General features: G+C 41.8%; 1 protein-coding gene across 9 annotated transcripts in view; it reads left to right on the top strand.

The window, feature by feature from the left end:
• The window catches only part of SHANK2 (SH3 and multiple ankyrin repeat domains 2), a 672,686-nt gene that overhangs the window by 283,192 nt on the left and 362,520 nt on the right, over positions 1–26,974 (top strand). For all 9 annotated transcript variants that reach the window (XM_077286975.1, XM_077286974.1, XM_077286973.1 and 6 more), the window contains one exon: positions 7,731–8,037. In XM_077286975.1, coding sequence (XP_077143090.1) covers positions 7,731–8,037 — 307 coding nt within the window. The remainder of the gene's footprint in view (positions 1–7,730; positions 8,038–26,974) is intronic.

The following is a 26,974-nucleotide window of genomic DNA, read 5'->3' as shown; positions in this document are numbered from 1 at the left end:
TGCAGACATGGGGGCATGATTGGAGACGGGGCAGAATGGTGATACGGGCAGGATTGGAGACAGATGGGGCAGGATCATGGGACAGGATGGATACGATGGAGACAGATGGGGCAGGATGGGGAGATCATATGGGGCAGAATGGATACTCATTAGGGCAGGATGGGAGAACATATGGCTGATGCCAGGAATGAGACACACGGGGGCTAGGATGGCGAATATTATTACCATAGGGGCTAATTAAGGGATATTATTACTGCAGTGATGTATTTATTTTATTTTTTGAGTATACTGTTTTAAATGGGGGGCGGTCCTGTTACTGTGTAGAGTGATACTATGTTGCCTTCTTCATGTGGTGTAATGTAGAAGTTGGGAAAATTAAGTAATGTGTTCTGCAAGCGGAACTCGAGATAACTGTGTTATTCCCTGCAGAAACGAGTCCTGGCTGGATGAAGTGATGGCGATCTGTTCTGGATGAAAGATGAAGGACTTCACCTAGAGACGTCACTGGTGAGTCAGTGTGTTACCTATACACGGACACTACACTGTACACTATATACAGAGCTCCTGTGTATAATGTCACCGGTGATCACTGTATTACCTGTACACAGACACTGCATACTAAGTACAGATCTCCTGTGAATACTGGCACTTATGGTGACAGTATTGTGGGGTGTTTTTTATTACTGATCAGTATTGTAGTATTCAGTCACTATGTGGTGGTAATATGTGGTCTGGTCATGGTGTTGTGGTATTTGTTCCTTGTATTTGATATTATTCGGTCACTGTGGTGGTAATATGGTGTCTGGTCATGGTGCTGTGGTATTTGTTCCTTTTATGTGGTATTATAGGTCATTTTAAAAATTGAAAAATAAAAATATACCTAAATTGTATTGCATATTTTAACAAATATTTAATAGGTTACAGTAGAGTAGGGCCTGGCCAAAAGTGTCTACCTTGTCATTTTGGTGGCATAAAAAATCTTTTGGCCAAAACAAAAGCTGCTGGCTATATGTGTGATCTGGTGATGGGAACTGTCAATGTGTGATAGGTGAGAAGTGGAGATTTTCCAAGAGAGAGCGGTGGGACTGTGGCCAGTTCGAGGGGTGGAGCGTGGAGGCGGGGCTGGGGTGGAGCCTGGGTGGAGTCTCAAGGGGGCCCCGGAAATGTTGCCAGTATGGGGCCCCGAAATTTCTAGTGGCAGCCCTGGATTTGCAGTGGTATGATACTCCCATTTCAATACGATAGCTTGCACAGTTCTCCTTGGGATGTTTAAAGTTTTGGAAACCATTTTGTATCCAAATCCGGCTTTAAACTTCTCCACAACAGTTTTCCGGACCTGCCTGTTGTGTTCCTTGGTCTTCATGATGCTCTCTGTGCTTCAATCAGAACCCTGAAACTATCACAGAGCAGGTGCATGTAGACGGAGACTTGATTACACACAGGTGGATTATATTTATCATCATTAGGCATTTAGGACAACATTGGATCGTTCAGAGATCCACAATGAACTTCTGGAGTGAGTTTGCTGCACTGAAAGTAAAGGGACCAAATAATATTGCACGCCCCACTTTTCAGTTTTTGAATTTCCACAAAAATTTAAAATAACCAATAAATGTCATTCAACTTCACAATTGTGTTCCACTTGTTGTCGATTCTTCACCAAAAATTTACATTTGGTATCTTTATGTTTGAAGCATGATATGTGGGAAAAGGTTGAAAAGTTCCAGAGGGCCGAATACTTAAGCAAGGCACTTTATGTGCTATAGACTGGCTTTATGTAGCTGGTTGTTATTGAAAGTGTTGGATATCTCAGTCCTCCCGTCTGGAGAAGCACCAGCGTCTGTCACACCATCTTGCACAGTGGCGTTTAGCTAAAGCCACTTTCTTACATGTGCAGCCTTCTTCATTAAAAGGCGGGGGATGGGGTTCAGTTTCCTCCTCTCCAATGAGGCCGTTTCTATTATTTGGAGCACCATACCTAAAACGATGCCCATTAATCTGCCAATGTTAACTAGGGTCCACGTACTTTTCTTACTGTGTAGGACGTGCCTTTTCACGCTCCTTATTGATGTTTCACAAGGCGGATAACGCAACATAATTGCACCCTGTAATTAGTTGTGACGAGAGAGTCCTGTTTTAGTGACAGGGTCTCTTTGAAGACGTTCTCAAAGGGATGGGAAGACGGGATATACTCATAGAATGAGAAAAATTTTTAAAGCCTGACTGTGGTGTTCAATATCAGGACCGTTCGCAATATGGCGTTGCTGCAACAAGGAAAACCACTGACCCACGGTAAAATATGAAGAAAAATTCCAAGTGTCGTCAACTGAATAAAATCTTCAAAGCTTTATTTCAAAACATGGAATTAAAAAAATTCTTGGTGGTGGATAAGATATCGCACAAACGCGTTTCAGACATGAACTGCCCGTGATCACTCAGTATAGCAAACAAATCCGTGACAAAATATATAAAACAAGTGCTGACACTACACAGGTGTGCAATAGAGAAACGAGAGTGTCACAGACACTAGTGGATATACAGCAGTGTCATATTTGAACCTTCATAATACAAAATTGCCAGCTTTGAAGATTTTATTCCATTGCCAACACTTGGAGCACATGATATAGTTTATGACCTATGTTATCCCCAGGCTCCTATGGCAAGGATCAAAATGGACCTCATTAAGGGATGTTCACACAGAGCAGATAATAGTTGCGGAAAATTTTCAATCAGCATCCGGACAATGTATGATGCAGATTTCAGAGATCTCATGTCCAGACTGAGTTTTTTTAGGTTGATTTTGTAGTGGATTCACGTAAAAAAAATATAAATTTTGCAATGCAAATCTGAAGCATTTCTACAGTGAAATCTGCTCCAAAAACGCGAGTTGACATCATGCTGCTCTCATCTGGAAATACACTTGGGCTCCACAGCTATTTTGGCCGTACGGCCAAATAACGATGTATGGGATTGCTTTGAGACCCGCAAGGTACTGCGACTGCAACAAGCAAATCTCAGAACCAGTTCAATTTTTTTTTTTGTGGCTTGTTGCAATCACAGTATCTTGCGGGTCACAAAGTGACTCTCCTGAATGGTTTTTCACTACCAACTAGGAAAGGAGAGAGAAGCAGCCATAATCACCAGTTTCCTGGAACTACTTGGGTATTATTTTTTTTAGGACTGCAGAATCCCTGCTGCCTCCCTATCTGTTCAGTGGCCGGTATACGTGCTTCTAGGCCTCCAAGTCCGACTCCGGTGACATCTCTTTTGTTTTATGAAATGTGAATTGAGCGTTACTGCACATCTGTGTATTTATAACCGCACTGAGCCGTCATTGCACGCCGTACGCAGAGGATCTATATATAACGTGGTGCCACTGGTAACTGGTGACCGGATCCCGTCCCCTCTCCAGCTCCTTCATAAGCACAAGCTATCAGCGATTCACCATGGATTTGCCTCAGATTTCCAGAGAGAATCCCCAACTTACATGGGGTCTCTGAGCAAATTTCCTGTAGAAATATATTATATTCGTTGCCATGTGGTAGAAAAATGCACATGTAGTGAATATTTGGATGCCAACAGCATGCTTATCATTTAGGAAAAAAGTAGTAATAATAGAGTTAAAGCTTACAGCAAGGCGAGGACCACTACAGTCAGCTTGGCGCAGATTAACCAGGTAGTGGAGCCTAAGGATATGTTCCCACAGCATAAATGCTGAAATGTGCAGATGATCAGTAAACGCTGCTGGTTGGACGCTGCGTACTTGTGCAGCATCCAGATGTTACAGCATACTGGATGGGATTTTAAGAAATCCCATGCTAACTATGCGTCCAGAGACGCCTGTGTCCCATCCGTGGAGATGGACATGTGGCACGTCTCTTGAGACTACAGCATGTCAATTTCTCTTGTGGAGACGCGGGATGGGGGGGAGGATTTCCTTTCTTTGTCGATATCTATGGGGAGACTGAAAAATACATGTAAAAAACGTTATGGCTTTAAATGCAGACAAGCTGTGCAGAAAATCACACATGTGAATTGGCCCATTGAATTGAGTGTTTAGGCCGGGTTCACACGTCCTGATATTTCTGGTACCGAACAAATGAGTACCGGAGTTGTGTGTCCATGTATTTAATACTTGTGGCAACTATGTGCTGCATCGGTACCACACATACCGGCGCTTGTGAAGCAGCAGTACATGCGTGTGACATCAGTGTGACACATATCGGTGCCTTGAAAGTAGCGGTACTTTTCGCTGTTCCCTGGCGCCGGGTCCTGAAGATGGCTCTCATCATTCTCCCCTGCTCTGCTGCAATCAGGAGACAATGGTGAGAGTTACATTCAACTGATAACAGCGAGAGCAGGTTGCGGCTGATGGGACTACTACTCCCATCAGCCTACATCTGCTGCCGCTAATAGTAGTGAGAGCAGGCGGTTGCTGATGGGAACATTGATCAGCTGCTGCCTGCGCTATAAATAAGCAAAACGGTATGGGTTTCCCTTTATTTTTGATAACCAGCCAGGCAAAATTGTCAAGAATAGAAGTGTCCCCACGCAGTTATCTTTAAATTATTTAAATTAATAATTTAAAAAAACGGCGTGTGGTCCCCCCTCATTTTTGACAAACAGTTGGGGGCTGGTATTCTCAGGCTAGTAAGGGGCCATGGATATTGACTCCCCCCAGCCTAAAAACAGCAGCCCGCAGCCACCCAGAAAAGGTGCACCTATTAGATGCGCCAATTCTGGCAATTTGACCGTCTCTTCCCACGTGCCCTGCAGTGGTGGCAAGTGGGGTAATATTTGTAGGGGGTTGATGTCACCTTTGTATTGACATCAAGCCCACGGGTTAGTAATGGTGAGGCGTCTATAAGAGACCTATCCATTACTAATTCTATAGTTATATGGTAAATAAAGACACAGCCAGTATAAAGTCTTTTATTTTTCCATTTTTATTTAAAAATAACAAACACCATTATACTCACCTAATGCCCATTCCATTGAAGCCAACATCTGCTGTAATAAAATAAAAAAAACAACAATATCCCTCATCTGTCCGTCATTCTGTCCAGTGCCATAATCCATGTCTGGGAATAAATAGTTTTCAACATGGCAAGATGCGACCGTCCAGGCTGAGAACCACTGATGAATGAGCTGCTGCGAGTGCAGCTTCAGTGAGCAGCAGTGACCTCATTGAAGTTACCGTGGGTCACTGAGGCTGCGTTCCCGGCCAGGCTGAACTGTGATGAATTCAGCACCATGAGAAAAAGTCACTGAGTTCAGCTTGGTGAACTCACTCAGCTGAACTGCAATAAACTTTGTGACTTGGTCATGGTGTTGAGGTCACCGCAGTTCAGCCCGGCTGGGAACGCAGCCTGAATACTTTCATCAGACAGCGCCTGCTCTCACGGTTACTAGCAGCAGCAGGTGTAGGCTGATGGGAGTAGTAGTCCCATCAGCTGCCACCTGCTCTCGCTGTTATTAGGTGAATACAACTCTGATCATTCTCCCTTGCTCTCACTGATCTCAGCACTAGTAGGGGAGAATGATGAGAGCTGTCTTCAGCATCCGGTGCCATGGAACAGCACAAACATTACCACTGCTTCCTAGGCGCCAGTATGTGTCACACTGAAGACACACGGATGTCATCTACAGTACAGACCACAAGTTTGGACACACCTTCTCATTTAAAGATTTTTCTGTATTTTCATGACTATGAAAATTGTACATTCACACTGAAGGCATCAAAACTATGAATTAACACATGTGGAATTATATACTTAACAAAAAAGTGTGAAACATCTGTAAATGTCTTATATTCTAGGTTCTTCAAAGTAGCCACCTTTTGCTTTGATGACTCCTTTGCACACTCTTGGCATTCTCTTGATGAGCTTCAAGAGGTAGTAACCGGGAATGGTTTTCACTTCACAGGTGTGCCCTGTCAGGTTTAATAAGTGGGATTTCTTGCCTTATAAATGGGGTTGGGACCATCAGTTGTGTTGAGGAGAAGTCTGGTGGATACACAGCTGATAGTCCTACTGAATAGACTGTTTGAATTTGTATTATGGCAAGAAAAAAAGCAGCTAAGTAAAGAAAAACGTGTGGCCATCATTATTTTAAGAAATGAAGGTCAGTCACTCCGAAAAATTGGGAAAACTTTGAAAGTGTCCCCAAGTGCAGTGGCAAAAACTATCAAGCGCTACAAAGAAATTGGCTCACATGAGGACTGTCCCAGGAAAGGAAGACCAAGAGTCACCTCTGCTTCTGAGGATAAGTTTATCCGAGTCCCCAGCCTCAGAAATCGCAGGTTAACAGCAGCTCAGATTAGAGACCAGGTCAATGCCACACTGAGTTCTAGCAAAAGACACATCTCTACAACAACTGTTAAGAGGAGACTTTGTGCAGCAGGCCTTCATGGTAAAATAGCTGCTAGGAAACAACTGCTAAGGACAGGCAACAAGCAGAAGAGACTTGTTTGGGCTAAGGACACGAGGAATGGACGTTAGACCAGTGGAAATCTGTGCTTTGGTCTTATGAGTCCAAATGTGAGATCTTTGGTTCCAACCACTGTGTCTTTGTGTGACGCAGAAAAGGTGAACGGATGGACTCTACATGCCTGGTTCCCACCGTGAAGCATGGAGGAGGAGGTGGGATGGTGTGGGGGGTGCTTTGCTGGTGACACTGTTGGGGATTTATTCAAAATTGAAGGCATTCCATCCGGTTTGCGTTTAGTTGGACCATCATTTATTTTTCAACAGGACAATGACCCTAAACACACCTCCAGGCTGTGTAAGGGCTATTTGACCAAGAAGGAGAGTGATGGGGTGCTACGCCAGATGATTTGGCCTCCACAGTCACCAGACCTGAACCCAATCGAGATGGTTTGGGGTGAGCTGGACCGCAGAGTGAAGGCAAAAGGGCCAACAAGTGCTAAGCATCTCTGGGAACTCCTTCAAGATTGTTGGAAGACCATTCCCCGGTGACTACCTCTTGAAGCTCATCAAGAGAATGCCAAGAGTGTGCAAAGCAATCATCAAAGCAAAAGATGGCTACTTTGAAGAACCTAATAATGTTTTTTGCACCTGGAAATGAAAATATATAAAATGATATCCTTAGCTTAAATCTCTGATTATTAAGCAGATGCCTCGCAGCACATTTCCCATCATCTTCGCCTCTATATGATGTGATCTAACAGTTATTACGTTCCATACGTGTGTATACCATAATCTGCATGTCTCTACATCCCTCAGCCCATCGCTTCGCCATCCATGAACATCTATTGGTCTGTAAATAGATTGAGCCCAACATTTTTGACACCCTTTGAATTATAGTTACAGCCCCATGCTAGGAGGGGGCTTGTGTATGACATATGTTTTTGCATCGGGAACCGTGCAGAACCTGGCGGTATTCTTTGTTAATTTCTCAATGTCAGATTGAATATATCTGAGAGTTCTCGCGGTGCATTTAATTAAATTGTCCAATTTCACACGTCTGTCACAGCAGACGGCTAGATTTCTGTGCTCCCACGAGGGTGTTGTCATTTAACCTTCCTTCTTTCTTGGCCTGGTTGTGTCAGTAAAATAAAGTCATAAAGCAGAACGCTGAGTGCAGGTGTTTAGTGTATGGAATGGCGGAGTGATGTGGATCGCGCACAGTACCAGGTCCTAGTGCACATGATATATTTCAGCCTGGTTTTTTAATATATATATATATTTTTTTTCTTTTTTTTTTTGCAGTGCCATTCAGGGAAGCGCCCAGCTACTCTCATCGGAGAAGGGGGCCGCAGCATACCTTGACAGCACCCAGAGTCCTCCTTCGATCCAACAGCGACAACAACCTGAACGTGAATAATATCCCTGAGTGGTCCGCCGCCTCGGCCTCTTTACACCGCAGCCTTTCACCACAGCTACTACAACAGATGCAGAATAATCCAAATGGAACTGTGAAAACTATTGGGAGCTATTCCCAAGTACCACGGAGCCGCTCACCTTCCCTGAACCGCTTAGGAGAGGATGCAAAAAGGCAGCAGCACAGACACGTCAGGTAAGACCTTCGCAAAATCTCAGTCTTGGGGTCTACCTCCACCTCTAATTGCATTGTAATTTTCATTATTATCACAGAGGACATATGATATAATATATTTGTAAATCCTTCTGGAAAAAAGACCCTGGTGGCAAGTGACCCAAATGGCACTATCCTCTACTGGACCCCTGGTTCTCGTTGTGCAGAACAGAACAGTGGTCCATTAAAGGGTCTTTCTGGAGGTCAGTCTAACCTTGAGTTCTTGGTACCGCATATGATTTTTTTCATTTAGAATATGAACTTCAGTGTCAGGACTGTCCTCTGGTCTCCTGACCCAAACTCCTCCTGAGCCCTATATATGCCTATGAGGCTGTTCAGTTTAGGTCAGGAGACCCGCGGTGGGTTCACACTTTGTGGTCTTTGCTCGGGCCGTGAATATCGGACACGTTAAACTGGTCTAAAGCAAAGGCTCTGTTGATGGTAAAGCCGAAGTCGGGACAATCTTATAATACTCCTACTGCAGGCAAACGTAGTCAATTCTATAAATATGCGATCAAAGGTGTCCTTAAAACAATCTGCCCCCTTTAAAAAGAAAAAAAAAAGTGTATTTTGTGCAGTATATATTTTTATCTGGGTCCTTTAGATCTACTTTCCTATACAGTGATTCTAAGAATCCTGATGGAAGAAAAAAAGATCCATTAAAACAGTGAATAGAGCCTCATCGATTAGTTTGTTGTATCTGCAAAACTGTGGCCACATCTTGCTGGCCAATTCTGCCATGTGCTCCACATCTCGGCGTCTCCTGTGGGTTTTTTTTTTTTATAAAGATCTTGCTTACCGTAATTCTTTTTTTTTTTTTCGCTATTCCTTCTTGTCTTAGTAAATTGACAACTGGGCATTACCATCCTTTTTTTTTTTTCCAAAGGGTTGTGTCTCTGGATATCCCACACTGATTGGACAGTGTCAGACTGTGAAGGGTCACCCAAATGGAAAGACCCCACTATCGATTTATTTAGACATTTTGTAGACAGGAGAAATTGGAGTTTAAGGCTATGTGCACATGTCAGGATTCCTTGCAGAAATTTCCTGAACAAAGCCGGACATTTTCTGCAAGAAATCCGCATGCGTTTTTTTCGCGTTTTTCTCGCAATTTTTTTTTTTGCAGATTTTTTTTTTCCAGAGGTTCCCAATGCAATAATGTAGTGGGAAATCCGCAAAATATCCGCACATTAATGAACACGCTGTGTTTTTTTACCGTGATGCGTTTTTTGCACAAAAATTGCGGAATGCATTATAAATGATGGGATGCATATGTATGTGTTTTTAAAGCTTTTTTATCACGTTTTTATAGCGAAAAACACGAAAAATCCTGAACGTGTGCACACGGCCTTAATGGTTAAAAGGATAAGCTTTATTTATGTGAAAATGCAAATTAAAAAGACAGACAGACAGATAACAATCGCTGACTGGCAATAATGTATCAAAATTGATTGAAGTATATACTACGGATCAAAAATGCCTCAATAATAATACCATCAAAGTCAAATTATTCAGTCAATTGATTAACTCCCCTTGAGAAAGCAAGTGAAAACATGCAAATCACACGTTGGGGACTTGTGTACTTAATCCTGGTAACAATCCTGGCCTCCTTCATCTATGAGTAAGATGGGACCATTGTTTAATTTACGCATACCATGCTTGATGCAATTTGCCATTATTATTGAGGCATATTTGATCTACACATAGTATATACTTACATCAATTTTTACACACTGTTGCCAAATTATGTCTGTCTATATGCATTTCTACATAATTGTTATCTTTGTATAAATAACTTTTACCTTTTTAACTATTTAAACTCCAGTTTCTCAAGTCTACAATATGGTTTTATTTTTGTTTTCTTGTGAAATTCTTGTGGTTTTCTTGTGAAATACTCGTCTACACATGGTGGTTTTATTCACAAGCATTATGCACTTGGATTTTCCTTTTGCTATTTAGACATTTCCATCAGGAATAACAGTGGATCAGCACTATGCAGCCTTCTAAGGAAAAAGTTCCAAAATTGTTATTTATGGGTAATAAATAAAAAGAGGGAAAAAAAGTTTTGTAAGTTTCAGGGGGTTTTTTTCTCAAGAAGCAAGGCCACTATTGCCCTTTGTCTGAGTCTGATGTACAGCTTTCAGCATCAAAGGCGAAACATGGACAGGAGGTTTTTTTTGTTTAAACAAACTTGTGTTTGAAAATGAAGCTGCATACAGGTGAGACCTGGCGGAGGTTATCATCTTAGTTTATAGTATTTAGAACAGAGACTTTGGTGACACTAAAGTACGAGGAGGTACTGGGGTCATCTAAGACGCCTTCTTGCCCAGGGGTAATCCTTAGACCTGCCCACAGTAGAAAAACCAATGATGGATTATCACCTTTGGCAAAGCGCCAATCACTTCCTAGGAGGAACGTTTAAATGTCTTGTCAGCGTGTTATTACACATTGCTGATGAATCAGGACCCAGATATCGCACACACAACCATCGCATGTCCAACAACTCTACAGTTATCCCATTATGTTTTTGATTCAGGTAATTTTCAATGCAAGTAATCAAAATCTATTTGGAAAAAAAGTGTTTCCTCCTTCCACTCAATAAAGTGTCTCCTAGAGAGGTTAAATACGGGTAGAGTTCACATTGTGGCTATTATGTCAGGGGTCTCCAGGGGTTGTGTAATGTTTAAAGAACATGGCCTTTTCTCGTACATGGGTTTATTACAGCTCTTGTCTTTAAAGAGGACATTTAATTAAATGGTACTATTGGTGCCTAGGGAAAATATATATTTATGTATTATAGCCACAGTCTGTACGGTTTTCTCGATGATTTAGGTTAGGTGGTCCACTGAGTCTTGGTCTGGCTATAGATAGACCACAGGTAAATCCAAATCCTAACAAAATCTACTCCCATTTAACATATTGCTTGTAGGATAGTGGGAAGCATAGTGCATCCTGTCATTAAACAAGGACACTTGATTTACACTTCCCTCTCGACTCCTTTATTAAGTGATATCACAACAATGGAAAACTGCCTGGACCAAACTAGATCCTACACGTTACGTAGCCTGTGGAGGAAGGATGTCACTGTTCGGCAACCTTACCCCCTCTGCCTACATGCTCAAGTGAATATGCTGATATATATATATATATATATATATATATATATATATATATATATATATATATATATATATATATATATATATATATATATATATATATATATATACACACACACACACACACACACACACACACACACACACACACACACACACACACACACACACACACACACACACACACACACACACACTGTGTTCCAAATTATTATGCAAATAATATTTCCTCATATTTTCTCTAAATTACCTATCTGAATTGCAGACATTGTTATTTTCCACTCATCTACTATTCTAGTATAATTGCAATGTTTTGGAACAAACTGCCTATGAAAACAGTATCTTTTTAAAAAAAAAATAAACACTCAAAATGCATGTTCCAAATGATTATGCACAGCAGAGTTTTCAACCTTTTTTATTTTATTTTGAACAAAAAAATGGCAATTGTGAAGTTCTAAGCATTATCAGCTTATCACAAAATGAAATCACACAGTTTTCAAGTGAAAACTTTATTCTAGGTGATGTTACATTTGCACATATGACCCCTTGTTCGAAAGAAGCTTCTGAACTCTCTCGTCCATTGAATTTGTCAGTTTGTGGATGGTTTCTGCTTCAATTGTTTTGCATGTGGATAGAATACCCTCCCAGAGCTGTTGCTTAGATGTGAACTGCCTCCCGCCATCATAGACACTCCTTTTGATGATGCTCCAGGGTTCTCAATGGGGTTGAGGTCAGGGGAAGATGGTGACCACACCATAAGTTTGTCCTCTTTTACGCCCATAGCAGCCAGAGATGCAGATGTGTTTTTTGCAGCATGAGACGGTGCATTATCATGCATGAAAATGATCTTGCTGTGGAAAGCACGGTTCTTCCTCTTGAACCATGGCAGGAAGTGTTGTTTTAGAAACTCCACATAGAATATTGGAGTTCATCTTTACCCCTTCAGGGATCATAAAGGGGCCGACAATCTCTCTCCCCATGATTCCAGCCCAAAACATTACTCCACCTCCTCCTTGTTGGCGCCATGTTTTCATGGGGTGTCCATCAACCAGCCATCCTCCACTCCATCCATCTGGAGACCGAGCGTTGCACGGCACTCATCGGTGAACAAAACAGTTTGGATGTCAGTCTTCATGTATCGTTTGGCCCTCTGGAGCAGTTTCTGCTTGTGTGCAGTGGAATAGAGGTGGTTGACAGGATGGCTTACACACAGCTGCAAACCTCTGAAGGACCCTGCATCTTGTGGTTCTGGGGACGTTGGAGGCACCAGCAGCTTCGAAAACTTGTCTGCTGCTATGACAAGGCACATTTTTGCAGCTGCTCTTTTAACCTTATGCAATTGCCTGTTGGAAAGAGTCCTCAATTTTTCCTTATCAGCACGCACACGTGTGTGCTGGGAATCAGCTACATACTTCTTGATTGTGCGATGATCACGATGAAGCGTCTTGGCAATGTTGATTGTAGTCATGCCTTGACCTAAATACTCCACAATTTGTTGCTTCTCAGCAGCCGACACATCCTTTTTCTTTCCCATTTTGGCCAAAAATGTAGGCTGCTTAATAATGTGGAACAGCCTTCTTAAGTAGTCTTGCCTTTATTTGGACACACCTGCCAAACTAATTTGAACAGGTATCTGCAATTGCTTTCAGTGATCTAAAGAGCCCTGACACACATCACCATCAATGAGTTTAAATGACAAACAAAAAAATTCTAACCTTATCACTCCTAAACTCTATGTGCATAATAATTTGGAACACAGTGTATACACAGTACATATTGTAGCATAGCGCCTACTACGTGTCTTGGGGAACACTCGCTTGGCAGCAGAATCAAAGCACTCGGGCACGGTTTTCTATCAAAAACAGTCTTTTCGGTTTATTTCACATAATATAAACCACATCCACAGGAACTTGGTAACAGTTTGAACACAGTCTGCATATATTCATCTTTACCACAGTTCGTCTCTGACCCCGGTCAGCATTATACACGGTTTTCAGACCGTTACCCGTTGGCAACCTTTACGGGTTCCTGGACACCCCTTGGCCTCCGAGGTGCCCATACACAACGTCTCTCACTCTGACCCCGGTCAGTGTCACACGGTTCCTTCCAGTTACCTGTTGGTGCCGCACAGGTTTCCCGGATCCCTCTTCTCCACAGAGGTATCCATCAGACGTTTCTCACTCACACTGACTTCAGGTCAGTCCCAGGTCCTCAACACAGACCTCCCAGGTCTATGGTCTCCAGGTGCTTCCAGGACGACTCCACTCGCCGGAGCCTCCAACACCAACCGTCCGTGCTATGTCCAGTGGAATGGTCACTGTGTGCTTCCAGGACGTCTGTCCCCACCTGGGACCATCCAGCACACAGGCCACTTTGCAGTGTCCTGCCAGGACACACGGAAGTGTGTCCACCCTGACGGACACTTACCCACTAACACTCACATTCCACCATGTGCTCCACACACCTCCTTTACATAGGTGTAACCACACCCAGGCACCTGTCACAGGGCTAGTCAGGTGAGCGTGACATCACCACAGGTCCTTGCACACCATATACATGCCTCAATGCATATCTCAAGGAGCACACACAACGCCCCCTATCTGCCACAGGGGTCGCTATACCACAATATATACAGTATGTGTGTGTATATATATATATATATATATATATATATATATATATATATATATATATATATATATATATATACACTAAATGAACTCAGAACTAAGGTATGTGCCAGTTCACACAGTTAGAGCTTATGTGCTAGTTCCCATCTGACAGCAGAGTGCAGTCGGTTTCAATGATTGGAGAAAACAATCTAATATTATATTTAAAAGAAAAACACCCAAAACAAAATATAAAAGAGTTTTCCAAATATATATTTTTTTAAATAAAATTACACTAGTGGTAACGTTTGTTCCTAAATTTGTAAGTATTTGCTGTAGATACAGGTCCTTCTCAAAAAATTAGCATATAGTGTTAAATTTCATTATTTACCATAATGTAATGATTACAATTAAACTTTCATATATTATAGATTCATTATCCACCAACTGAAATTTGTCAGGTCTTTTATTGTTTTAATACTGATGATTTTGGCCTACAACTCCTGATAACCCAAAAAACCTGTCTCAATAAATTAGCATATTTCACCCATCCAATCAAATAAAAGTGTTTTTTAATAACAAACAAACAAACCATCAAATAATAATGTTCAGTTATGCACTCAATACTTTGTCGGGAATCCTTTGGCAGAAATGACTGCTTCAATGCGGCGTGGCATGGAGGCAATCAGCCTGTGACACTGCTGAGATGTTATGGAGGCCCAGGATGCTTCAATAGCGGCCTTAAGCTCATCCAGAGTGTTGGGTCTTGCGTCTCTCAACTTTCTCTTCACAATATCCCACAGATTCTCTATGGGGTTCAGGTCAGGAGAGTTGGCAGGCCAATTGAGCACAGTAATACCATGGTCAGTAAACCATTTACCAGTGGTTTTGGCACTGTGAGCAGGTGCCAGGTCGTGCTGAAAAATGAAATCTTCTTCTCCATAAAGCATTTCAGCCGATGGAAGCATGAAGTGCTCCAAAATCTCCTGATAGCTAGCTGCATTGACCCTGCCCTTGATGAAACACAGTGGACCAACACCAGCAGCTGACATGGCACCCCACACCATCACTGACTGTGGGTACTTGACACTGGACTTCAGGCATTTTGGCATTTCCTTCTCCCCAGTCTTCCTCCAGACTCTGGCACCTTGATTTCCGAATGACATGCAAAATTTGCTTTCATCAGAAAAAAGTACTTGGGACCACTTAGCAACAGTCCAGTGCTGCTTCTCTGTAGCCCAGGTCAGGCGCTTCTGCCGCTGTTTATGGTTCAAAAGTGGCTTTACCTGGGGAATGCGGCACCTGTAGCCCATTTCCTGCACACGCCTTGTTCCCCAAGGTCTGGAATCGGTCCTTCTCCACAATCTTCCTCAGGGTCCGGTCACCTCTTCTCGTTGTACAGCGTTTTCTGCCACATTGTTTCCTTCCAACAGACTTACCATTGAGGTGCCTTGATACAGCACTCTGGGAACAGCCTATTTGTTGAGAAATTTCTTTCTGGGTCTTACCCTCTTGCTTGAGGGTGTCAATGATGGCCTTCTTGACATCTGTCAGGTCGCTAGTCTTACCCATGATGGGGGTTTTGAGTAATGAACCAGGCAGGGAGTTTTTAAAAGCCTCAGGTATCTTTTGCATGTGTTTAGAGTTAATTAGTTGATTCAGAAGATTAGGGTAATAGGTCATTTAGAGAACCTTTTCTTGATATGCTAATTTATTGAGACAGGTTTTTTGGGTTATCAGGAGTTGTAGGCCAAAATCATCAGTATTAAAACAATAAAAGACCTGACAAATTTCAGTTGGTGGATAATGAATCTATAATATATGAAAGTTTAATTGTAATCATTACATTATGGTAAATAATGAAATTTAACTCTATATGCTAATTTTTTGAGAAGGACCTGTATTTCTGCATCAGAAATGACTCTTGTCAGGAAAAATACTGCATAAAAACCCCACACATTTTTGTCTCCTTGTTTGGGTGTGTTTTTTTATGCATGTGGATTTTTTTTCTCTTTTCATTAAAATAGGTAAAATACGCTGAAAGAATTGACATTCTGCAGATATGAAATGGCTTCAAATCTGCTATGAAAAAATAAGGAGTGTGTGCATGAGATTTCAGAAATCACATTTACTTTGCTGGGACAGTAAAATGCTGCATTTTTCACAGTTCCCTTTATAAATCTGTGTTATTGGTATACCGTGCCTGTGCAGATGTAGGAGCGGCCACCTCCATAGCTGCTCTATAGTGCCGGTGGTTGTCATTCCCTTTGAATGAACGACATGGTGGCAAAAGAGTAACCAGGCGCTCGCTATCGCCATTGTGTGCTGCAGTCGTCAGGTTGGCGGCTGTTGCCTTTGTGGTCTGCTATGGGCACAAACTGTTTTATCTCACCCTCCAAGTCCATATTGCTTGCACTGCTACGAGGGAGAATACAGCGCTCTGTGGTGGTACAACGAATGTCCGAGGTATAGAGACCCATTGGGACGTCATCAGGGTCCTTGCATCGACCCTAAATTCAGAAAGTGCCCTTTATTCGTCTTCATATCCTTTCTAAACCTTCCCCTGCGATACTATTGTAGGATGAGATAAAACACGGGCAGATTCCCGTCCGTGCCTCTATTTTTGGCTCTCATCATTCTCTGCGGTGAGGCAGGGCTGTGATATTTATATGTTAATGTATTCCGTCTTTAGCCCTTTAGTAAAAACTGAAACATTTATACAGCAAGAAAACAGACAGCAAGAAATGAAATGCCAAAGCCAATCTTTCTGGGGACGTGGTCTTCTGAGGATGGCATTAATGCATGCATTTGGCTCTACACGTGCCGGGTCAAGTTTGTATATTCTCTCGGCAGTGAGATGAAGGTGATGGTGGATAAATGCTTCAACCCATCTATAGACAGTCATTCATCCAATCGTCCACCTTTTAATACAACGTTGATTTCATTTATACTCTTCCCTGTTTGCCAAGGGTCTAAGGAGCCGGACGGTCTACGAGCGTGGCTCTGTGATAAAGCAAACCCTTTAGGCCATGTGCACACGTTCAGTATTTTTCGCGTTTTTTTCGCGTTTTTTCGCTATAAAAACGTGATAAAATCGCGAAAAAAACGCTTACATATGCCTCCTATTATTTTAAGTGTATTCCGCATTTTTTGTGCAAATGTAGCCTTTTTTTCCGCGAAAAAATCGCATCGCGGAAAAAAAAGCAACATGTTCATTAAAATGCGGAATTGCAGGGGATTCCGCACACCTAGGGGTCCATTGATCTGCTTACTTCCCGCACGGGGCTGTGCACACCATGCGGGAAGTAAGCAGATTATGTGCGGTTGGTACCCAGGGTGGAGGAGAGGAGACTCTCCTCCACGCACTGGGCACCATATAAGTGGTCAAAAAATAAGAATTAAAATAAAAAACAGTCCTATACTCACCCTCGATGTCTTCCCGCCTCCACTGCACGCTGCCGTTCGGTTCCTGTAGCTGGTGTGCGGCGAAAGACCTGCCGATGACGTCACTGTCCTGTGATTGGTCGTGAGCGGTCATGTGACCGCTCACGTGACCGTGACGTCACGGAAGGTCCTGTGCGCACAGACCAGCTATAGGAAGAGGAGCCGGACGCCGGTGAGGAGATGTCTGGGTGAGTATAAGCATTTTTTTATTTTTTTTATTATTTTTAAACATTCTATCTTTTACTATAGATGCTGCATAAGCTGCATCTATAGTAAAAAGTTGGTCACACTTGTCAAACGCTATGTTTGACAAGTGTGACCAACCTGTCAGTCAGTTTTCCAAGCGATGCTACAGATCGCTTGGAAAACTTTAGCATTCTGCAAGCTAATTACGCTTGCAGAATGCTAAAAAAACGCGAAAAAAAAGGAAAAAAAACGCAAAAAAAAAAATGCGGATTTCTTGCAGAAAATTTCCGGTTTTCTTCAGGAAATTTCTGCAAGAAATCCTGAACGTGTGCACATACCCTTAGAGTAAGTTCCCATGTTATGTATTTGCTGCAGATTTTTCACCAGATTTGTGTGCAGAAAATTTACAACCTAACCCCTCATTCATACGTCCAGTGTTTTGCAAAAATTAGTACATCTTATAAAAGTATTGTTCAGTTCAGATGGCTTCTTTTCGGTATTGCTTGGAGGTGGTAAATGATTCAAGCCGTTTTGACTATTATGCAGATGTTTACTCTTTACTTTATTTCTGCTTTCTTAATATGTTGCCTGTATATACAGTGGGGCAAAAAAGTATTTAGTCATTCAGCAATAGTGCAAGTTCCACCACTTAAAAAGATGAGAGGCGTCTGTAATTTACATCATAGGTAGACCTCAACTATGGGAGACAAACTGAGAAATAAAAATCCAGAAAATCACATTGTCTGTTTTTTTATCATTTTATTTGCATATTATGGTGGAAAATAAGTATTTGGTCAGAAACAAACAATCAAGATTTCTGGCTCTCACAGACCTGTAACTTCTTCTTTAAGAGTCTCCTCTTTCCTCCACTCATTACCTGTAGTAATGGCACCTGTTTAAACTTGTTATCAGTATAAAAAGACACCTGTGCACACCCTCAAACAGTCTGACTCCAAACTCCACTATGGTGAAGACCAAAGAGCTGTCAAAGGACACCAGAAACAAAATTGTAGCCCTGCACCAGGCTGGGAAGACTGAATCTGCAATAGCCAACCAGCTTGGAGTGAAGAAATCAACAGTGGGAGCAATAATTAGAAAATGGAAGACATTCAAGACCACTGATAATCTCCCTCGATCTGGGGCTCCACGCAAAATCCCACCCCGTGGGGTCAGAATGATCATAAGAACGGTGAGCAAAAATCCCAGAACCACGCGGGGGGACCTAGTGAATGAACTGCAGAGAGCTGGGACCAATGTAACAAGGCCTACCATAAGTAACACACTACGCCACCATGGACTCAGATCCTGCAGTGCCAGACGTGTCCCACTGCTTAAGCCAGTACATGTCCGGGCCCGTCTGAAGTTTGCTAGAGAGCATTTGGATGATCCAGAGGAGTTTTGGGAGAATGTCCTATGGTCTGATGAAACCAAACTGGAACTGTTTGGTAGAAACACAACTTGTCGTGTTTGGAGGAAAAAGAATACTGAGTTGCATCCATCAAACACCATACCTACTGTAAAGCATGGTGGTGGAAACATCATGCTTTGGGGCTGTTTCTCTGCAAAGGGGCCAGGACGACTGATCCGGGTACATGAAAGAATGAATGGGGCCATGTATCGTGAGATTTTGAGTGCAAACCTCCTTCCATCAGCAAGGGCATTGAAGATGAAACGTGGCTGGGTCTTTCAACATGACAATGATCCAAAGCACACCGCCAGGGCAACGAAGGAGTGGCTTCGTAAGAAGCATTTCAAGGTCCTGGAGTGGCCTAGCCAGTCTCCAGATCTCAACCCTATAGAAAACCTTTGGAGGGAGTTGAAAGTCCGTGTTGCCAAGCGAAAAGCCAAAAACATCACTGCTCTAGAGGAGATCTGCATGGAGGAATGGGCCAACATACCAACAACAGTGTGTGGCAACCTTGTGAAGACTTACAGAAAACGTTTGACCTCTGTCATTGCCAACAAAGGATATATTACAAAGTATTGAGATGAAATTTTGTTTCTGACCAAATACTTATTTTCCACCATAATATGCAAATAAAATGATAAAAAAACACTGTGATTTTCTGGATTTTTTTTTCTCAGTTTGTCTCCCATAGTTGAGGTCTACCTATGATGTAAATTACAGACGCCTCTCATCTTTTTAAGTGGTGGAACTTGCACTATTGCTGAATGACTAAATACTTTTTTGCCCCACTGTAATTTAAAAAGTGTTTTCCCAACACTTCGCCTTGGCCTCTTTCCTCAGGAGCCTCTTATTCTTGCACAGTGCGGTCACATTAGAAGCCAATAGTTGTCACCGCTTGATGGATCCTTTAAGTCTCTGTCCTGTTTCCCACTGCAAAAAAGCCTTAAGCCGCAAGCGTTTTACAGTACTTGCTATATGGACTTTCAATATCATTTGTATAGCAGAGATATGTGGAGCGGGTGTGATATATCGTCTCCTCCTGGAGTGGCGCTGATCCATCTGTGTCTGCGCTGCTGTTCCTGGCAGGTGACTTGACATTGATGTGCACTGTGACTGGTGCAGCCAACTCTAATTTCTAGTTGTCTCTGAGCTAGTGGGTGTAGATAAGCTGCTATGATGTCTGCCATGCACAGCACATACAGACAGGGATTCCTGCTCCCCTTTCCCTATGTAGCTCATGTCCGGAAGCAGCATGGAGAACATTATACAGCAGTACTGAGCAATAGGAATAGATGTAATAGAAAGCTGAAGTATGGAGGCACATCCTGCGACGCTCGTTTCCAGTCACCTGAGTACCACTCGCTCCCACTTGCTATTTAGCCTGGCGGCTCCGTGGCCTCTACTAATGAGAAACCGGACTGTTTTATGCTTTCCACCACTTTACCAGAAAGTATGGATGTGCTTATGGCGTATCTAATTCCTAACATCAGTACATTGCTGGATGTGCACAGCAGATATACAGAGCACGAAATAGGACAAAACATGGCATGTTAATGGCGTCTGCTTAGTACTAAGGTAACTAGGTGGTAGCTCATAGCAAAGGATATCTGAGACCCAAACAGGACAGCGAGGAACAGGTTACATCAATCCTTAGTTTTTGTAGAAGGATCTATGTTCATACTTTTTTGCTTTTGTCTCTTTCTGTACATCCATGTACCTCCAATTTCACAAACGCAGAGGATTTTTATTTTTCCAAAACACGTGCAATCCATTAGTGACAGATTTGCAGCCTGTCGTAATGGTGCGCTCATCTCCCCTTGAGCGTCTCTTAGGCACAGATATCATGCGATCTCCCAGGTGAAGTGTGAATGACAGCTTGGCCACTGTTACTGACCTTTATAAAGTCCGCTCAGGTTCCTCCTCATCACCTGGGCGCAGACTCTTCAGGGGTGACTTACAGGACCTGTTTCGCCAGCGGCCGACATCCTCCAGGCATTTTTTATTCTTGTAAACATTGGAAGGAAGATGCATGTATCCGGCATCCTGCCCTTTACAGCTCATTTAATTACCATCCGATATCACGCTCTCTAGACATTTGGACACTTTCTAATAAAGTCGTGTTTTTGTTATTGCAGTTTTTTCTGCTGAAAGGAAGAATAAATATGGAGGTCACAGCCGACTGCATTTTATAGGGAGTGGTCCCTCGAGACTTCTGAGAAATAAACTACCCCGAATATGCAGATCCACTCATTGTAGCACACGGAACACACACTCTTTTCTAATCCTCGGGGATGTCAGATTTCTTACTATTTCTCTAGGCAATCTGATAACTCGCCGCACACTGAATCACTTAAAGAGACGCCTTTATCGTTGATTTGTCCTTTCTCAACTGGAAAATGCTGACTGCACCAGTTTGGCACCTGGACTGGGCGAACATAACCATTTAATAGCCAGTGTTTTCACCTCATGTCTCAATAATTGCCCCAGATTGTTTTCAGGCTCCTTGCCCAAGAAATAAGGAATGAGCAATTTATGAGTATGTTCAGATGTGGCAAATATGAAATATTTCTGAAAAAAAAAATGCACAGGAAATTACAGTAGCAGATTTGGGAATGAGACTTCACCCCAGTTTTCATCATTTTCAACATCATTTCTCAAAACAATTCTGTGCATTTCATTGCAGAAGCTCTACTGTAGATGCAGCTATGGGCACGTAGACTTACGGTTCATTCCCGTACACCGTGTGTATTGCATTTTCCGCTGCTGAATTACATGCAGAGAATCTGCTGCAAAGCAGCATTGGGGATTAGTTTTTCCCAAAAAGTCAGAACGTAAATTGATCAGTGCTGCAGATTTGATACAGGAAAGATATATATCTTTGTACCGTGTTAGCCAGTAGATAGAATAATATTTGGAATTGAGAGTCCTCAGTGTTTGATACCTTTTAATGGCTATTTGAAAAGATGGTAACAAATTGCAAGCTTTCGAGATTACTCAGGCCTCGTCATCAGGTATAGACTAATACAACATCTGAAGAATCACATATTTATACACAGCACAGCACTGTCATTATTTGAGAGTGATAAACAGTTGTGTCCATAAATATTGGAACAGTTCTTAGATAAGGAGTGAATGTTTTATTGTCCTCTGATTGGGGTCTGGTTCTTTGCTATGATGCCCCATAAGGTCTGAAGTGCAAATTCCTTAATTAATGTAAAAAGACATAAATCCATGCGACACATTCATTCCAGCACTAAGTGTGTCAAAGGTTGTCATAAGTTTGTACTCCCAAATTCTCCTGTCTCTCTGAGATTTGAAGTTACCTTTCAATACAAGTAATTTCATGTCCATAATGCAATGATCAGGGAGAAAAAAATGTTTGGCCAAAGGTAGATCCATTCCTTTTTCTCTTATTGTGTGTCGGTGAGAATTTATCCTTGTCCTCAGTTTTTGCCCTGTCTCCTCAACATACAATGAGATGCAATGGGAAGTAATATGGCCCCACAGTATGCAAATCTTTTCATGGCCAAGCCTGAAAGTGACTTTTTGTCCTCATGTCCCATCAGGCCTCTGGCCCACTACCGCTACATTGATGACATTTTAATCATCTGGATGGAGCCTGAGCCACAGCTAAAGACGTTCCATGAACAGTTTAATCAATTTCATCATGAAATTAACTTTTTTGGACACCATCATTAAACTGCAGAACAATGAAATAGAGACATCCCTGTATCAGAAGCCAATCGACCGTCCAGCATACCTTAAATGGGACAGTTTCCATCCAAAACACATAAAAAACTCTATTGTCTACAGCCAAGCCATCAGATACAATCGTATATGTTCCAACCCCATGGATAGAGATGAACACCTTGATCGCCTCAGAAAGACATTTTTTAATCAGGGCTACCATCCAAGAACAATTGAAAACCAGATTACAAGAGCAACTAGAATATCAAGGAATCACCTGCTACATTACAAAGCTAAAGAAGAAAATAACCGGGTACCTCTAGTAGTCACCTACAATCCAAATCTGGAGGTGCAAAGGGGAGCTGCACGGAAATTACAACTACAAAAAGATGCCCGCTTTTACAATCCATTTTTCCAGACCCCCCCCCACTACTGTGTTTTAGGCAGCCCCCAAATCTAAAGAAGCATCATTGTCAAGAGCTCCCTGTCCTCTCCAACAGCTGCAGGAACCTTTCCTTGCACCCAGAAAGAATGTAAAACCTGTCCATTTATAATGACTAGTGATGAGCTAATATACTCATTACTCGAGATTTCTCGAGCATGCTCGGGGGTCCTCAGAGTATTTTTTAGTGCTCGGAGTTTTAGTTTTTCTTGCCGCAGCTGAATGATTTACATCTGTTAGCCAGCATAAGTACATGTGGGGGTTGCGTGGTTGCTAGGGAATCCCCACATGTACTTATGCTGGCTAACAGATGTAAATCATTCAGCTGCGGCAAGAAAAACTAAAACTCCGAGCACTAAAAAATACTCTGAGGACCCCCGAGCATGCTCGAGAAATCTCGAGTAACGAGTATATTCGCTCATCACTAATAATGACCACGGACAAGATAAAGATCCCCAATTCACATTAGGACTACAAGATCCCAGGTACTTTCAGCTGCATCACATCTAATGTGGTGTACTTAATTATTTGTACTAAATGTCCAACTGGGGGTCTGTATGTTGGGGAGACAGGGCAGAAACTGAGGACAAGGATGAACTCTCATCGCCATACAATAAGAGAAAAAAGAATGGATCTACCTGTGGCCAAACATTTTTGTATGCCTGATCACAGCATCATGGACCTGAAATTACTTGAAAGGTAACTTCAGATCTCAGAGAGACAGGAGAAACTGGGAGTATAAACTTATGACAACCTTTGACATACTTAGTGCAGGAATGAATGTGTCGCATGAATTTATGTCTTTTTACATCAATTAAGGAATTTGCACTTCAGACCTTATTGGACATTATAACACAGAACCAGACCCCAATCAGAGGACAATAAAACATTCACACCTGTTCCAATATTTATGGACACCACTGTTTATCACTCTCCCATAATGACAGCTCCGTGTTGTGCTGTGTATAAATTTGTGATTCTTCAGATGTTGTATAAGGCTACTTTCACACTAGCGTTAACTGCAATCCGCCACAATGCGTCGTTTTGCCGAAAAAACGCATCCTGCAAAAGTGCTTGCAGGATGCGTTTTTTCCCCATAGACTTACATTAAGCGACGTATTGCGACGGATTGACACACGTCGCAACCGTCGTGCGACGGTTGCGCCGTATTGTGGCGGACCGTCGGGACCAAAAAACGCTACATGTAACGTTTTTTGCTCACGACGGTCCGCTTTTTCCGACCGCGCATGCGCGGCCGGAACTCCGCCCCCACCTCCCCGCACCTCACAATGGGGCAGCGGATGCGCTGGAAAAATGCATCTGCTGCCCCCATTGTGCGGCGGAGACAACGCTAGCGTCGGGAACCTCAGCCCGATGCACCGCGACGGGCCGAGCCCGACGCTAGTGTGAAAGTAGCCTTAGTCTGATAAAGAGGCCTGATAAAGAGACCTGTGTAATCTCGAAAGCTTGCAATTTGTTACCATCTTTTCAGTTAGCCATTTAAAGGTATCAACCACTGAGGACTCTCAATTACAAATAATATGTTACGCATTTTTAATTTATGCTGCAGATGTCGCTTTAGATTTGCATTGTAATGTGCAAAAAAGCTGCATTTCTGGGTTTTCCACTGCAGTTCTCAGATTTTCTGCTGCTTAATCTGCTGAATTTCTAGTTCACAGAGGAAAGTTGTGCAAAAAAGGTTAGGAGGACCCTGGCCCTGTGGTAACGTCGGTGGTCGGTAGCTGCCCATAATATTGGTTGTCACTTTCTAAAGGGGTTGTCCACTCTTTATAATCCCCTTTTGTCTGTATATATCTGTGTAATGCATGGACTTCTAAACAAGATACACCTTTAAATCGTTTGTAAAACGTAACTTCCTTCTGACAAAAACAGCGCCACACCTGTCCAGTGGTTGTGTCTGACATTACAGCTCCGCTCCATTCAGGGGAATGGGGACGATCTGCCGGCGAGGTCCATCTTCACCCACTTTCACTGTAAGCGCTCCGTCTTATCCTTCTTTTCATTGTAATTATTAATAAGCTGCTAGTTCTCGGTGGCACCGACATTGTGCTCATGCTTCACTGAATATTTATTAAAAAATAAATTGAAAGTAAATTCTTCCTCCTAGATGATATGTATTTGCCGTTAAATTGGAAGGAATGATCCTCTTTACGTATTATGCATCTGGCGATATGAAATGACTGGCAGGACTAGTTCTAGTAAATATATGCAGATTTCATTCTGAGTTACATGTGGAGCCGCCGTTCAGGGGCTATAACCGTATTATTCATGAGAACGGGACAGATGAGCTAAGTCTGTCATGACTTCTTGTACGGAATCGATGGCTCCTTCCCTTCTATCTGCTCTGTTATTGCACATAGTTCAGCATGAGAACTTGTGTATACGAAGTAAATGTGTCCTTACAAAAGGACCTGCTGCTTTTAACAAATTGTTGTGGTAAACACATTTTTTTTGCACATATTTAGTAGTTTTCATTTTTAATTTTTTCATTTCTATATTAAAAGAAACTCCAAAATCTTGCAGTTTTAACTCTGAGCCTAATAATAGGCTGATGCTTCCTTTTATCCAGGATAACTTCTCTGAAATCCTGTCAATGATAATCATGAGGTGATTGCTATGGAAACACCTATATATAGATAACACTGGATGCACTATATACATATTATTAAACCACAAAAGTACCACAGAATATCACGGATTATATATCCATACTCATATACCACAATTCTATAGTGATTTCAGGTACCTTGTGAAAAGATGTGTGATTACCACCACCATAAGGACTAGGGCAGCCCAAACACCATGACCATAGACTTTACCAGAGATTGCCACCGCACCAGGGATTTGATCATAAAATTAGTCTTTATTTACAAAAATCCAAGTGACAACATTACATCAAATATAAAATCAATTATTAGTACGCACCACAGGACATAAAAATATAATATAATAACAGCAAAACCCAGAACCATGCAGATCCCAGCTCGAAAAAGATATTTTTATATGTACAAAATTGTACCATGTATCATGTACAGTATCTAGACCATTAAAGTGTAAAATTTATTACTCTGAGTTCATACTGCTAAAATCTATGTGAGAAATACATATATATAGAATAAATATTTATAAGGTAAAATATGAAAACGTGAAAGAATATATATAAAATGACTAAAAGAACTTTATATGCTTTAACAACTGTGACATACCAAGAAGATAATCAATATGTATATATTCTACCTATGCTCTATATGCACCAATGGGTGCCTATATGCTGTAAACATTAAATAAAGTGCCACGTGTCAAATAAAACAAAAACCAACTGCTTGTTATCACACAAAGTGCTACAATAAGTCATTCCCTGACGAAGGAATACTTCCGAAACGCGCGTCGGGGTGCGCTCCCACAGGACTAAAAAAAGCTACCCAAGGTATGATAAAATAAATCTCTTTTGATCCCCTCAGTATTCACTTGTATATTGTGCAGTTCAGCTGTTATACAAACACAAATATATGGTGCTATATGCACAGCAATCTTTTTGGCACATACATATTTATGTAAGCACAGCACTTAGCACTTTTGCTGGATCTTTTGGACTTATTGTAGCACTTTGTGTGATAACAAGCAGTTGGTTTTTGTTTTATTTGACACGTGGCACTTTATTTAATGTTTACAGCATATAGGCACCCATTGGTGCATATAGAGCATAGGTAGAATATATACATATTGATTATCTTCTTGGTATGTCACAGTTGTTAAAGCATATAAAGTTCTTTTAGTCATTTTATATATATTCTTTCACGTTTTCATATTTTACCTTATAAATATTTATTCTATATATATGTATTTCTCACATAGATTTTAGCAGTATGAACTCAGAGTAATAAATTTTACACTTTAATGGTCTAGATACTGTACATGATACATGGTACAATTTTGTACATATAAAAATAACTTTTTCGAGCTGGGATCTGCATGGTTCTGGGTTTTGCTGTTATTATATTAT

The sequence above is a fragment of the Ranitomeya variabilis genome, chromosome 2 (assembly GCF_051348905.1).
Source record: "Ranitomeya variabilis isolate aRanVar5 chromosome 2, aRanVar5.hap1, whole genome shotgun sequence".
Classification (NCBI taxonomy): Eukaryota; Metazoa; Chordata; class Amphibia; order Anura; family Dendrobatidae; genus Ranitomeya; species Ranitomeya variabilis.
This window is presented reverse-complemented; position numbering and strand designations above follow the sequence as displayed.